Consider the following 15252-nt stretch of genomic DNA (forward strand, 5'->3'; position numbering starts at 1 on the left):
TGTGGGGCAAGATCCAGGGCTGCAGTGCAGCACCGCCTGGAGGCACGCTGGGGCAGTATGGTCTGTACTGCCTGCCGGGGAGAGCGTCCCCTGCTGGGCCCTGCCCCACTGTCTGCCCCACAGCGCCCCCTAGCGCCACCCTGGGGCACTGGGCCAGCCCTGCCTGCCCAGGGAGAGCGCCCCCTGCTGAGCCCTGCCCCGCTCCCTGCCCCACAGCGCCCCCTAGCGCCACCCCGGGGAACTGGGCCAGCCCTGCCTGCCCGGGTAGAGCACCCCCTGCTGGGCCCTGCCCCGCTCCCTGCCCCACAGCGCCCCCCTAGCGCCACCCTGGGGCACTGGGCCAGCCCTGCCTGCCTTGGGAGAGTCCCCCTGATGAGCCCTGCCCCGCTCCCTGCCCCACAGCGCCCCCCTAGCGCCACCCTGGGGCACTGGGCCAGCCCTGCCTGCCCGGGGAGAGCGCCCCCTGCTGGGCCCTGCCCTGCTCCCTGCCCCACAGCGCCCCCTAGCGCTACCCTGGGGCACTGGGCCAGCCCTGCCTGCCCGGGGAGAGCGCCCTCTGCTGGGCCCTGCCCTGCTCCCTGCCCCACAGCGCCCCCTAGTGCCACTCCAGGGAACTGGGCCAGCCCTGCCTGCCCAGGGAGAGCGCCCCCTGCTGGGCCCTGCCCTGCTCCCTGTAGCCCAGCGCCCCCTGCTGCTGTGCCTGGCGAGTGCAGCGCGCCCGGGCGTGAGCCTGTCTGTCCTTCCCCAGGTGGAGGAGATCCGGGGCTGCATAGAGAAGCTGTCGGAGGATGTGGAGCAGGTGAAGAAGCAGCACAGCGCCATCCTGGCTGCTCCCAACCCAGACGAGAGTGAGTCCGGGTGCCCCAGGCCCATCGCTTCCCCGCCCTGCTTGGCAGAGGGGGACAGAACTTGGACCTACCCATGTCTCCTCCATTGCTCCTTCCTCCATCTTCCCGCCCGCTCCCCCTTCACCCGTCCCTCTCCCTGAATGTCTGCCCCCCGCCCTGCCATTCACGCCTCCCCTCATCGCCCCCCGCCATCGCTCCCCCATTCGTCATCCGCCCCCCCCGCCCTGCCATTCACGCCTCCCCTCATCGCCCCCCGCCATCGCTCCCCCATTCGTCATCCGCCCCCCCGCCCTGCCATTCACGCCTCCCCTCATCGCCCCCCGCCATCGCTCCCCCATTCGTCATCCGCCCCCCCGCCATGCCATTCACGCCTCCCCTCATCGCCCCCCGCCATCGCTCCCCCATTCGTCATCCACCCCCCCGCCCTGCCATTCACGCCTCCCCTCATCGCCCCCCGCCATCGCTCCCCCATTCGTCATCCGCCCCCCCCGCCCTGCCATTCACGCCTCCCCTCATCGCCCCCCGTCATCGCTCCCCCATTCGTCATCCGCCCCCCCGCCCTGCCATTCACGCCTCCCCTCATCGCCCCCCGCCATTGCTCCCCCATTCGTCATCCGCCCCCCCCGCCCTGCCATTCACGCCTCCCCTCATCGCCCCCCACCATCGCTCCCCCATTCGTCATCCACCTGCCAACTAACCCTCCGTCCATCCCTCCATCCACCTGCCCCACGGCCACTCCTCCGCCCTCCACTGCCCCCGCCTGTTAGGAGCAGCTCTCTGCTGTCGCCCCTTATTCCCCAGCGGCTCCGGCCCCGAAGGATTCCCGGGGGGGCCACCCAGAGCCTCTCAGAGGAGCAGGGCGCTGGGAACGTGGCCACACCCCCAGAGGGGACGGACCAGGGGGAAGGGGGGGTCCCGGGGGCCCACCCGGAGCCTCTCAGAGGAGCAGGGCGCTGGGAACGTGGCCACACCCCCAGAGGGCACGGACCAGGGGGAAGGGGGGGTCCCTGGGGCCACCAGGAGGCTCTCAGGGGCACAGGGGGCCTCTCCCCAGGGAGGAGGGGTCGTGGGGGAGAACCTTCACTCCAATGCCCCTCTCTCCCCGGCAGAGACCAAGCAGGAGCTGGAGGACCTCACGGCCGACATCAAGAAAACGGCCAACAAGGTGCGCTCCAAGTTGAAAGGTAAGAGCCCAGGTGGCCGTACTGGCTGGCCTTGTGCCCCCACCCCTGCGGGGGTATCACTCCGCCGTGACAAATAGCCCCTCCCTCCAGACTGAGCGGGGGGGGGGGCGTATCTGGCTCTGATCCTGCTCTTCGGGTCTCTCCACAGCCATCGAGCAGAGCATTGAGCAGGAAGAGGGGCTGAACCGATCCTCGGCCGACCTACGGATCCGTAAAACACAGGTAGCCCTCCGCCCTCCACCCCCACACGCAGGGATCCCTCCGCCCTCGCCCTCCACCCCCACACGCAGGGATCCCTCCACCCCCACACGCAGGGATCCCTCCGCCCTCGCCGTCCACCCCCACACGCAGGGATCCCTCCGCCCTCCACCCCCACACGCAGGGATCCCTCCGCCCTCGCCCTCCACCCCCACACGCAGGGATCCCTCCGCCCTCCACCCCCACACGCAGGGATCCCTCCACCCTCGCCCTCCACCCCCACACGCAGGGATCCCTCCACCCTCCACCCCCACACGCAGGGATCCCTCCGCCCTCCACCCCCACACGCAGGGATCCCTCCGCCCTCCACCCCCACACGCAGGGATCCCTCCGCCCTCGCCCTCCACCCCCACACGCAGGGATCCCTCCGCCCTCCACCCCCACACGCAGGGATCCCTCCACCCTCGCCCTCCACCCCCACACGCAGGGATCCCTCCGCCCTCGCCCTCCACCCCCACACGCAGGGATCCCTCCGCCCTCGCCCTCCACCCCCACACGCAGGGATCCCTCCGCCCTCGCCCTCCACCCCCACACGCAGGGATCCCTCCGCCCTCCACCCCCACACGCAGAGATCCCTCCGCCCTCCACCCCCACACGCAGGGATCCCTCCACCCTCGCCCTCCGCCCCCACACGCAGGGATCCCTCCACCCTCGCCCTCCACCCCCACACGCAGGGATCCCTCCGCCCTCCACCCCCGCCCTCCACCCCCACACGCAGGGATCCCTCCGCCCTCCACCCCCACACGCAGGGATCCCTCCACCCTCGCCCTCCACCCCCACACGCAGGGATCCCTCCGCCCTCCACCCCCACACGCAGGGATCCCTCCGCCCTCCACCCCCACACGCAGGGATCCCTCCACCCTCGCCCTCCACCCCCACACGCAGGGATCCCTCCGCCCTCCCCTCCACCCCCACACGCAGGGATCCCTCCGCCCTCCCCTCCACCCCCACATGCAGGGATCCCTCCACCCTCCACCCCCACACGCAGGGATCCCTCCACCCTCGCCCTCCACCCCCACACGCAGGGATCCCTCCGCCCTCGCCCTCCACCCCCACACGCAGGGATCCCTCCGCCCTCGCCCTCCACCCCCACACGCAGGGATCCCTCCGCCCTCGCCCTCCACCCCCACACGCAGGGATCCCTCCGCCCTCCACCCCCACACGCAGAGATCCCTCCGCCCTCCACCCCCACACGCAGGGATCCCTCCACCCTCGCCCTCCGCCCCCACACGCAGGGATCCCTCCACCCTCGCCCTCCACCCCCACACGCAGGGATCCCTCCGCCCTCCACCCCCGCCCTCCACCCCCACACGCAGGGATCCCTCCGCCCTCCACCCCCACACGCAGGGATCCCTCCACCCTCGCCCTCCACCCCCACACGCAGGGATCCCTCCGCCCTCCACCCCCACACGCAGGGATCCCTCCACCCTCGCCCTCCACCCCCACACGCAGGGATCCCTCCGCCCTCCCCTCCACCCCCACACGCAGGGATCCCTCCGCCCTCCCCTCCACCCCCACACGCAGGGATCCCTCCGCCCTCCACCCCCACACGCAGGGATCCCTCCACCCTCGCCCTCCACCCCCACACGCAGGGATCCCTCCGCCCTCCACCCCCACACACAGGGATCCCTCCACCCTCGCCCTCCACCCCCACACGCAGGGATCCCTCCACCCTCGCCCTCCACCCCCACACGCAGGGATCCCTCCGCCCTCCCCTCCACCCCCACACGCAGGGATCCCTCCACCCTCGCTCTCCACCCCCACACGCAGGGATCCCTCCGCCCTCCACCCCCACACACAGGGATCCCTCCACCCTCGCCCTCCACCCCCAGATGCAGGGATCCCTCCACCCTCGCCCTCCACCCCCACACGCAGGGATCCCTCCGCCCTCGCCCTCCACCCCCACACGCAGGGATCCCTCCGCCCTCGCCCTCCACCCCCACACGCAGGGATCCCTCCGCCCTCGCCCTCCACCCCCACACGCAGGGATCCCTCCGCCCTCGCCCATCCACACACACGCAGGGATCCCTCCGCCCTCGCCCATCCACACACACGCAGGGATCCCTCCACCCTCGCCCTCCACCCCCACACGCAGGGATCCCTCCGCCCTCGCCCGTCCACACACACGCAAGGATCCCTCCGCCCTCGCCCTCCACCCCCACACGCAGGGATCCCTCCGCCCTCGCCCGTCCACACACACGCAGGGATCCCTCCGCCCTCGCCCTCCACCCCCACACGCAGGGATCCCTCCACCTTCGCCCTCCACCCCCACACGCAGGGATCCCTCTGCCCTCGCCCTCCACCCCCACATATAGGTATCCCTCTGCCTTCCCCTTTCCCTTCCAGATGCAGGTATCTCTCTGCCCTCGCCCTTCCACCCCCACACACAGGTATCCCTCACCCTCCACCCTCACACACAGAGATCCCTCCACCTTCCCGTTTCCCCTCCAGACACAGGTTGCCCTCTGTCTCCCTGCCCCCAAAATCCCCCCTTCCATTAAGCCAAGCCAGGTGGCTCCCAGTGACAGCCGGTGCCATGAGCTTCTGCCACCGAAAAAAATGGTCCCTTCCCCATCCACTGCGCCTCTCACGGTGTTTCCCCGCCCCTCAGCACTCCACCCTGTCCCGTAAGTTCGTGGAGGTGATGACAGAGTACAACGCCACCCAGTCCAAGTACCGGGACCGCTGCAAGGATCGGATCCAGAGGCAACTGGAAATAAGTACGTCTGGATAGTGGGGGGAGGGGCTGTGGTTGTGTGTGTGTAAGAGACATAGCGACACTCCCCTGCGGGAGGGAATCAGGGCAGGGTGGGGGAGATCCACACCCTCACTGCACTAACTCTAATGCCCCAGGGCGCACTAGGGGGCGCTGTGGGGCAGGGAGCGGGGCAGGGCCCAGCAGGGGGCGCTCTCCCCTGTCAGGAAGGGCTGGGATATACCCCAGGGTGGCACTAGGGGGTGCTGTGGGGCAGGGAGAAGGGCAGGGCCCTGCAGGGGACGCTCTCCCCTGGCAGGCAGGGCTAGCCCAATGCCCCAGTGCAGAGCTAGGGGGCGCTGTGGGGCAGGGAGCGGGGCAGGGCCCTGCAGGGGGTGCTCTCCCCTGGCAGGCAGGGCTGGCCCAATGCCCCAGTGCAGAGCTAGGGGGCGCTGTGGGGCAGGGAGCGGGGCAGGGCCCAGCAGGTGGCGCTCTCCTCTGGCAGGCAGGGCTGGCCCAATGCCCCAGTGCAGAGCTAGGGGGCGCTGTGGGCTGGGAGCAGGGCAGGGCCCAGAAGGGGGCGCTCTCCCTTGGGAGGCAGGGCTGGCCCAGTGCCCCAGGGCAGTGCTAGGGGGCGCTGTGGGGCAGGGAGCTGGGCAGGTCCCAGCAGGGGGCGCTCTCCCCTGGCAGGCAGGGCTGGCCCAGTGCCCCAGGGAGGCACTAGGGGGTGCTGTGAGGAGGGCTCAGCAGGGGGTAGTCTCCGCTGGCTGGCAGGACTCATCCTAGTGCCCCCATGAGGTGCCAGGGGGCACAGGTTTTGCATCCATTAGCCCTGGAACAATGGGCCAAGGCCTCTTACGTCCCGTCCCCTTCACAGCTGGCCGGACAACCACCAACGAGGAGCTGGAGGACATGCTGGAGAGCGGCAAATTGGCTATTTTCACTGATGATGTAGGTGTCGGGACTGCAGCGCTGGGCATGCATTGGCAACGGGGCTTGCCTGGGAGACGGAGTCAGTAGCCCCAGGAGGCTGCGAGGAGAAGGGTGGGGATCTAGGAGAGGGGTATTCCCAAGGCCCCAGTGCTGGGTTAGGGGGTGCTGGCCCACTGAGGCCAATTTCATTTCAGCTCAGGGCAGGAGTTCCCCGTGCAGCGTCGGCTGTGACCCTGCTGCCCCAGCCCAGAGGTGGCTGCATTTCAGCCACGAGCGAGCACTAGAAGGCCCTGCGGGAAGGTGGGATGCTCACTTCTATGATCCCCACACCGTCCCGCTTCCACAGATCAAAATGGACTCACAGATGACGAAACAGGCTCTGAACGAGATCGAGACCCGGCATAACGAGATCATCAAACTGGAGACCAGCATCCGGGAACTGCACGACATGTTTGTGGATATGGCGATGCTGGTGGAGAGCCAGGTTAGAACCGGCAGCATTCGGGATCTAGAGTGGGCCTCAGCCTAGAACCTGCAGCGTTCGGGATCTAGAGTGGGCCTCAGCCTAGAACCTGCAGCGTTCGGGATCTAGAGTGGGCCTCAGCCTAGAACCCGCAGCGTTCTGGATGATGGAACACGTGAGCTGGGGCTGAGAACCAGCCAAGTTCTGGTCCTTGGAGCCCAGGAGCCCTTTTCTACAGCCCAAAGCCTTCTGTGTCGTAGAACCCATGCAGTATAATCCGGCTCCCAAAGAGCTCTGGATGGCAGGACCCATAAATGGTGTACTGCTACATCCAGAGTTCTAGACCGTGGGGCCCATGGCCTTCTGCGTCCTAGAACCCGTGTACTCTAGAACCAGAAGAGTTCTGGAGCGTGGCGCTCATTAGCTACGTTCCCGGGTTCTGAACCTTGGGCCCCGGGGCTTTTCTCCACAGCCCATGGTATTCTGCATCGTAGAAGCCTTGCGCTTTTCCCCGACCCGGGAGAGTTCTGGGTCCGTGAACCCATGTGACAGAGCGTAGGGATCTATACGCGCTCAGGCTCAGGACGGCTTTGGGTAAAGCTGCCGCCGCCTTTCAGCCCCGCTGGGGAGGGGCCTGTCTCACTCTTCACCCCCCAGGCCGGCTGGCCCCACACGGCACCCGGCACTCCCGAAAGGGAAAGCCCCCGCGGCCCGCTCCCTAAGCCGGCCAGCCCTCGCGGGCTCTCACCGGGGCTCTGCGTTCCAGGGGGAGATGATAGACCGCATCGAGTACAACGTGGAGCACTCCGTTGACTATGTGGAGCGAGCCGTGTCCGACACCAAGAAAGCTGTAAAATACCAGAGCAAGGCTCGGAGGGTGAGCGCGGGGACGGGAGGGGCGGGGGGACCCCACCTGCTCCTCAGTGGGGAGGGAGGCTGAGCCCCCCAGAAACCCAGACCCACATCGCGTCCTCCCCCACCGGGGGCAGGTCAGCGCCGGGACCTTCCTCCCGCTCGAAGCTGCCCCCGCCCTTCTCCTCCTCGCTCCTCCGGCACTCCCCCGCCGCCGGGTGTGCCGGCTCTGTTCCTAACCCGGCTCTGCCTGGCCACGCAGGCCCGGACCGGCCCCTCTGGGCCCGGCTCCCAGCCCTGGAATTCCCCCCCCAGCCCTGCCGTGCCCCCCACTCCCGCCCCACTGCCCCGGCCCCCCGAGCCCTGCCGGTGCCCCCCACTCCCGCCCCACTGCCCCTGCCCCCCCAGCCCTGCCGGTGCCCCCCGCTCCCGCCCCACAGCCACTGCCCCCCCAGCCCTGCTGGTGCCCCTCGCTCCCGCCCCACAGCCACTGCCCCCCCCAGCCCTGCAGGTGCCCCTCGCTCCCGCCCCACTGCCCCTGCCCCCCCCAGCCCTGCCGGTGCCCCTCGCTCCCGCCCCACTGCCCCTGCCCCCCCAGCCCTGCCGGTGCCCCTCGCTCCCGCCCCACAGCCCCTGCCCCCCAGCCCTGCCGTGCCCCCCACTCCCGCCCCACAGCCACTGCCCCCCCAGCCCTGCCGGTGCCCCCCACTCCCGCCCCACAGCCACTGCCAGCCCAGCCCTGCCAGTGCCCCTCACTCCTGCCCCACAGCTGCTGCCCCCCCAGCCCTGAAGGTGCCCCCCACTCCCGCCCCACAACCCCTGCCAGCCCAGCCCTGCCCCCAGCCCTGCCAGTGCCCCCTACTCCCGCCTCACAACCCCTGACAGCCCATCTCTGCCCCAGCCCTGCTGGTGCCCTCACTCCCCCCACAGCCTCTGCCCCCCCAGCCCTGCCAGGGCCCCTCCCTCCCTCCCCACAACCCAGCCCTGCCCCCTGCCCTGCTGCTGTCCCTCCACTGTCACCCCACAGCCCTCCCGCTCCCCCAGAGGAGCACTGGAGGATCGCTGCCACACTGCGAACGACCGGGAGCGACAGCCTCAGAGCAGGAGAGGGCGGAGGCTCAGGCAGGCGTGAGGGCCAGGGACTCCTTGGGGAGGGCTAAGAGGGCTAAGAGCCGCGGAGCCCGGGTTCCATCGCTGGCTCTGGGAGGGGCGCGGGCTCTAGCCCCACAATAGGAGCCAGGACCCCTGGGTTCTCTTCGTCGACTGGATCCCCTTGGTGTGAAACCCCCGCGGGGACCCCTGGGCCCCACGGCGCGCCTGCGATCTCCCCCACCGAAGTCTCGCTGCCCCTGCTTGTCTGGCGGGGGCCCAACCCAGCCGCCAGATCCTTACGCCTGCCATTAACGTCTCTCTCTCTGTCTCTCCTCCCCTGCTTCCTGGACGGCTGGGGTAATGTAGAAGAAAATCATGATTATAATTTGTTGCGTGGTCCTTGGAGTAGTTCTTGCTTCCACAATTGGGGGGACTCTGGGGTTGTAAATTAAAGCAAAAAATATATAATAATAATATAATAATTTAAAGACAAATTGTACATGCAATGGCTACAACAGCACATGTTCCAGCTACCTATCCACACACCCCTTGTGGGTCAGCAAATCTAAGTTTCTTGTTCTCCACCATCCTTCCATCCATCTCTCCATCTCCCGGATGCCTGGGTTCGCCCCGGATCTTCTGCCACCCTTGATCACTGGTAGGAGGGGGGGGGATTTATCCCACAACCAACCTTTGAGCTGACAGTGACCCAAAGCTTTGGTTCCTCTTCGCACCGGGGTTGAGTCTGGCAGGGGCGGGCAGTAATCTGTCCTGGGCTAGCCCTGTCGTCTTTCGGGTTCTGCTTGTGGCCAGTAGAGAGGAATCACCGTCACTCAGTCGTTATGGGAAAAAATGCCCGGTGAAAAACTAGACTAACGGGATAGCACGCTGTCATGGTGAGGAATGCCGGAGTGGCTGCCAATCAGCCGTTCTGAAAAAATACCCGAGTATTCTAGGAAATACTAGAGTAACTGAGTATTAGCGTCGATACTAGCACCCGGTGGAAAACGGCAGTAGTCCCCCATCTGTCGTTATAGAAAACAATACCTACGAATGATCGGAAAGACGAGAGCAGCAGAATACTGCAATATCCGCACTAAAATATTCCGCAATCTCTGAAGGGTTGCATCAGAGGAAAACGAGATTGCTACGCAAAATACTAGAGTAACAGAAAATGTAGGGTCGATACGTAGAGCGCTGAGGAGTTCGAGAGCCCCCAAGAATACCCGAGTATGAATGACACACAAGCCCCGTCAAACGAATCCTGCAATACCCAGGGAAAGTAGAGGCCTAGTGTTAGCACGGAACAGAGATCCCAGCATCCTAGTATCAATGCTGCAGTATCAGACAGGCTGCAGGGCCCTTGCGGCCGTTCCTAAGAATGCTGCTAGCGCTCCGAGTACTTTGGTATCGATGCGACCGATGCCGGGGGTATCAGAGCACTAGGACCCAAACGGCGTCAGCCAGCGGATCCGGGAAGACTGAAGTATTTATGCTCCACCCCCAGGAATGCTGGAGCAATGATACTGCAGTAGCCAGGGCGGCTGGAGTAGAACAGTGACAGCGTCAGAGTGTTCCAAGTAGCCCTGGGTCAGAAGAGATAAGAGGGCTAGAAAGCACGCGGGTTTCCAGAGACCAGCCAGGGTCCCTGCCACGTGCCGGGGGCGGTTGTGGCCACGACGCCAGTGCTGCGGCAAACGGAAACGCTCGGTGGGGGGGCAGCCCCTCCTTTGCACGAGAGCGGCTCGGGTGGCAAGCACGTGGTCGCTTCTAACGCTCAGGAAAGGGGACGCTCGCCCCCAGTGTCAGGTCGGCGCCCCCGCAAGGCACGCTAGGGTACCTCCTCCCCCCGCGCCAAGGCAAACCGAGCGCTGGAGAGTCCTGAGAACTGCTCTCCGATACAGCCACCCGAGGACGATGCTGGCTCTTCCCCAGTGGTGGGCAGCCTGCGGCCGGTGGCCCCCTCCCCATGTGCCTCTGGCGCACTGCGTCTCCGGAGCCCTGCTCTTCCTCCTCTTCCCCCGCCCTCCCAGCACTTTCAGGGTGCCAGGAACCTGCTCTTTGTGGCTGTTTGTGCAGGGGGGGGAGCGCGAATCGGGCTCTCCGAAAGTGCTGGGAGGGAGGGGGAGCTGGCGGAAGTGTGGGGCTCCAGAGGGGCAGGGGGAGGGGAGCAGGCAAGGGATGCACGGGTGACAGGTTGCCCGCCACTGGTCACTGAGACAGAGGAGGGCCACTAGTCTTGGCTGCCCGTCGCTGCTCCGCACCCTAAGCCCTCCCAAAACGCTGGTGTCTAAGCGCTCCCAAGCATCCCCCTTATGGAAAGCCAGAATAACCCACAAAAGGAATCGCAGCCCCCAAATTCTGACCCCCTCCTCAAACACTAGGATAAGGGCTCTCCCAAACCCCACCCCATCCAATTCTACAGTCATAAGGGCTGCCAGCTACTGCAACCTCCTCGTAAATTGCAGCAATACCAGCGACGACTGGCTATCCAGATCGTACACCCTTGTCATACACACTTGGGGCAGGGAATCCCACAGTGGCGACTACTACCAGCTCCCAAACACTACGCCTTTATGCAAATGCTGGGACACCCTACAGTAATAATTGGCCATTATTAGTAATCAATGCTAAATGGCATGTCCGGGGGGAATGTTGCAGTATTGTAGAGTAATATGACTTGGTCCCAGAATTATACGTTTATTTAAAAATACTAGAGTGATACCAAGTCCAACTGAACATGCAACGTTATGCCTACGAAAAGAAAAAATGTAGCACGCTGGAGTGGAAGTATGGGGCCAAGTAACTATGTCCTTTAGAAATATACTCAGGTACTATGGAGTACAAATGGAGATCTAATTAGCATCTCTTTGTGAAAAATACTATGGTAGTTTTTAGTAATATTGGCTTGCCGGGAGCTACCCAACTGTAAACACACTATAGTCATCTCAAATAGAATACCCCTTCTTTCAAAAGAAGCATGGAATAGAACAACGAAATCCAAAATCTGCGTTCATGTCAAAGGAGTCTGGTAGGGCATCTTAGAGTACGTCTAGACCACAAGCTCCTGTCGACAAAGAGCGTCTAGACGACATCCAGTTCTGTCGACAACGCGAGCCGCTTTGTCAACACGAGAGTATAGACGCAAAGGGCAGTGTCAATGCAAGAACGCGTCTGTCGACAGAACTCTGTCGACAAAAGGCGTTATTCCTCGTAGAATGAAGTCTACCGCCGTCGACAAAACTGCCGCGTTCTGTCGACGTTATGCCGACAGAACTCAGCGGTAGTGTAGACGCAGGGATCGTTTTGTCGACAAAAGGCCACTTTTGTCGACAAAACCCTGTAGTCTAGACACACCCTTAGTGGTAGCGTGCCAGATAATCCAACTAGAGCACAGAGTGATAATGGATGTCCAGACATTATCCTCCTGAAAAAAAATATTGCAGAAACCTAAAGTAATAGTGGCTAGCCAAGCAATGCATCGCGACACAAACACTACAGTATTACCAGAGTACCGGTAGTTCTTCTCATACAACAGTCTTACAAAAATGCTAGAGTGCTATAAATGAATAAGAGATGTCTACATATTTTACCTTTTTATTTTATATTTGAAAACAATACTATAGTATACCCCAGTGGTCCTGGCCCGCCAAATACTGCCCCCTTGCCAAAATTACTGCAGTACTCTAGAATATTACTGTTTTCCAAAGAATTCACCCTTAATTGAAGCAATATGGAGTAACAGGCAATGCTGGAATATTGTTCCTCTGGAGAAAATGATACACTATTCTAAAGCAATAATAGCTCCCCAAATACTCTACTTTATACAAACGCTAGAGTAATAATGACAGTCCAAGTAGTGCACAGCTGTAGAAATGTGACCCTAATCTAGAGGAATAAAGGCTGCCGTTGATTGCTGCCGCGATTCAAAGCAATACTGGTTCCCAAAGTCTACAGCTCTGCACAATGCCGGGCCGGTCTAGGGCAGAGGCTCGCAAACCGTAGGTTGGGACCCTGTGTCATGGGGGCGGCCAAGGCCGGGGGACGACTTGGTGGGCCTCGGGGCTGAAAAGGAAGCTCGAAGGCAGGGCTCAGGTTACACACCTCCCATCTGGACTAGAGCCCTCCCCCGCCCCCTGGGGTTGTGTAGAAACTGTCAGTAGAAGGGGGTCGTGGTACAAGGGAGTTTGAGAACCACTGGTCTAGAGTAATAATGAAGCCCCAAATGTGACAGTCTTATCAAGACCTTGGCATAGAGGCTAATTGTGCACCAGGTTCAACCTGTACTTAAAGATAGCCTTGTAAGGATATGATACGGGTTAAACCTCTCTAGTCCAGCACTCTCAGGACCTGACCGATTCCGAACGAGAGAATTTTCCGGACCAGGGCAGGTCAATATTGTCTAGCAGCATGACCCAAGTTTCTAGCAGCATGATCCAATATTGTCTAGTAGCATGACCCAAGTTTCTACTGCTTACTGGGCTGTTAGAGGACATTGAGGGGTAAATCAGAGCTAAATAACAGCTCAGAGACAGATCCAGGGCTGGTGGCAGCAAACAAACTTTATGGGACCACGAGGAACTTGGTCACTCCCCTGAAAAGTGGACATTTGGCTAACTGAAATTATTCTGGACAACGGATGTTTCTGGACTCTAGAGTTCTGGACTAGAGAGGTTCAACCTGTAGTAATAATGGTTGCCAGACACACTTTTGTAAAAAAAAAATACTACAGTCATCTACAGTAAATATGTAGATGCACTTTGGAAACTAACCTCCCTCTAGATTAGGCTAGTATTTGTATACACTCCATTTTTATAACGAGTAATCTAATTAATAGTGGCTCCCAAATGGATTTTTAGACTAATGTAGAGTAATAATAGCTTGCATACACACTTGGGAAATAAATATTACTCTAGATTATTCTTGGTTTCTTACAAAATATGCTTCTCTAAGAATAGTCATCTAGAGCAATAATGGATCCAAAAGACATGTCTGTAATAATACTCTAATACAGGTAATCTCCCTAACACGCCCCGCGAAAACCAGGCAGTAACACGGCGGAATGACCAGTCCCTGAAACACCCTTGTAAAATACTAAGGGAGCTGACGTATTTTTGAGTGTGCCCTCGTACAAAACCTAGAAAAGCAACGCGCCTCCAACCCTAGTCCTCTGGAAGGGCACGACGGCACATCTGGCCCAATTGCTCTCGAGTGCGGGGGGAAGGGGAGGTTGGAGATCACCCAGCAATATAAGATGCACCTGGAAATTAACTGGAACCCGAGAGCAGAACTCTTGTGTCAGGAGGGAACAGGCACAGAGGAAGGAAGTAGGCTGCTGTCGGCCACATGATGGGACAGTGACTGGTCCCTCCGCCCCAAGGAAAGGGGGATCAGCTGTCAGGGCATGAGGAGACAACCCATCGGGACCCATCAAACCCATCCCCAGCTGGGTCACGCTCGCCCCGACCATCTGTTGCCCCGAAACCCTGCTTTCCAAAGCCTCAGCCCCGGCAACGGTTCTCTCCCCACACCTCGTCCCTTCCCACGAGGCCGCCTCCTTCATCCCTGCGTCACACCGTCACGTTGTGTAACGTACGTGGGCACGCGCGCACACACACACACAGCTCTACAGTGCACGTGTGTTCCTACGCCAATGTGTGTGCGTCGACACGCGCAACACACATTTCTGCATGCCGCCTCTCGTGAACGTGAGCGTGTGCGTATCCGTCTATGTGTATGTGCAACGGTGATTTATTTGTGATTGTGTGTGTGTGTGTGTGTCATCGCGTGTGTATGTGCGCATGCGTGTATATATTATTGTGTACTTGTGTATATGTATATTTGTGATTGTGTGTGTGTATACACACATACGCGACAGAGAGAGCTGTAATTCTGATCTATATAAAGCTAGATCCTGTGTGTAGGTAGACAGCTCAGGACACATACTGTGTACACTAGATATATGTGTTTGGGTGTCTAACTCGAGGGATATAGACACAGCTGTCTGCCTAGCTGTTGCTAAATCCTGGTCACGGAGAGACAAGCTGCTCTATTGAGGTAGGTCCCACCGGACCGCTCTCTGACTGGCAGTGGGGGCATTGCGTCTAGGTCAGGGAGTGCTAACGTGGCAGAGAACACGGAGCCCTATAGAGCAAGAGCAGACACACAAAACACACGATACCGGAGCGGCATGGAATGGGGCCAGGACACAGCTGGTGTCATTAAGGGTAGCACCACGGATGACGAAAGAGTGATCATAGCTCTTTGCCAGCTGGGGATCTGTCTCAGTGAGTGTGGGAACACATTGCACGCAATGTGCGTATAGCTACCTGGATAGCTAGATAGACAGATGTTCAGGTGTGCATTGAGGTGTGTGTTTGTATCTTAAATGTCCTGTGGAGGTGTATAGACACGTATGTGTGTGTGTGTGTGTGTGTGTGTGTGTGTAAACAAATATTAATTATACTGTAGATGTCTCTATATGTGTATAAACTAAATAGATCATAGATGTGTGTATATGCACATAAATAATAAATATAATGTAGATGTGTATATATATCTGCACACAAGCCTATGTAATATGTATACTGTGTGCGTATATATAAAAAGATACATAAATATATGCACATATATACTCTTTATGTGTGTATGTGTATAGCTAGGCACATCTCTAATATATTTCCAATATATCTCTAGGTCTGAGTATATATTTATACGTAAAGATAAATGTACACATCTATAGGATAGTTAATATCAATGTGTATAGTTGTATATATAAATAAACATAAAGACACATCTACAGCATAATTATTATTTATGTGAGTAACAGATCGTATATTTCTTATATTTCTCTATGGCTACGTCTACACTGCAGGGGTACCGGAGTATCCCAAAATAGCTATCCGGCATCTTCACAGCAAGCCCGTT

At 60.5% G+C, this 15252-nt stretch overlaps 1 protein-coding gene across 2 annotated transcripts in view; it reads left to right on the forward strand.

Moving 5' to 3' along the window:
• The window catches only part of STX1B (syntaxin 1B), a 39038-nt gene extending 24272 nt beyond the window's left edge, over positions 1 to 14766 (forward strand). For both annotated transcript variants that reach the window (XM_089779097.1, XM_075928702.2), the window contains 8 exons: positions 749 to 848; positions 1958 to 2032; positions 2181 to 2254; positions 4902 to 5010; positions 5863 to 5936; positions 6265 to 6402; positions 7148 to 7258; positions 8692 to 14766. In XM_089779097.1, coding sequence (XP_089635223.1) covers positions 749 to 848; positions 1958 to 2032; positions 2181 to 2254; positions 4902 to 5010; positions 5863 to 5936; positions 6265 to 6402; positions 7148 to 7258; positions 8692 to 8772 — 762 coding nt within the window. In that variant the 3' untranslated portion in view covers positions 8773 to 14766. The remainder of the gene's footprint in view (positions 1 to 748; positions 849 to 1957; positions 2033 to 2180; positions 2255 to 4901; positions 5011 to 5862; positions 5937 to 6264; positions 6403 to 7147; positions 7259 to 8691) is intronic.
• The last annotated feature ends 486 nt before the right edge of the window (positions 14767 to 15252 follow it).

This window comes from Pelodiscus sinensis, chromosome 5, assembly GCF_052426305.1.
Source record: "Pelodiscus sinensis isolate ZL-2025 chromosome 5, ASM5242630v1, whole genome shotgun sequence".
NCBI classification, from domain to species: Eukaryota; Metazoa; Chordata; order Testudines; family Trionychidae; genus Pelodiscus; species Pelodiscus sinensis.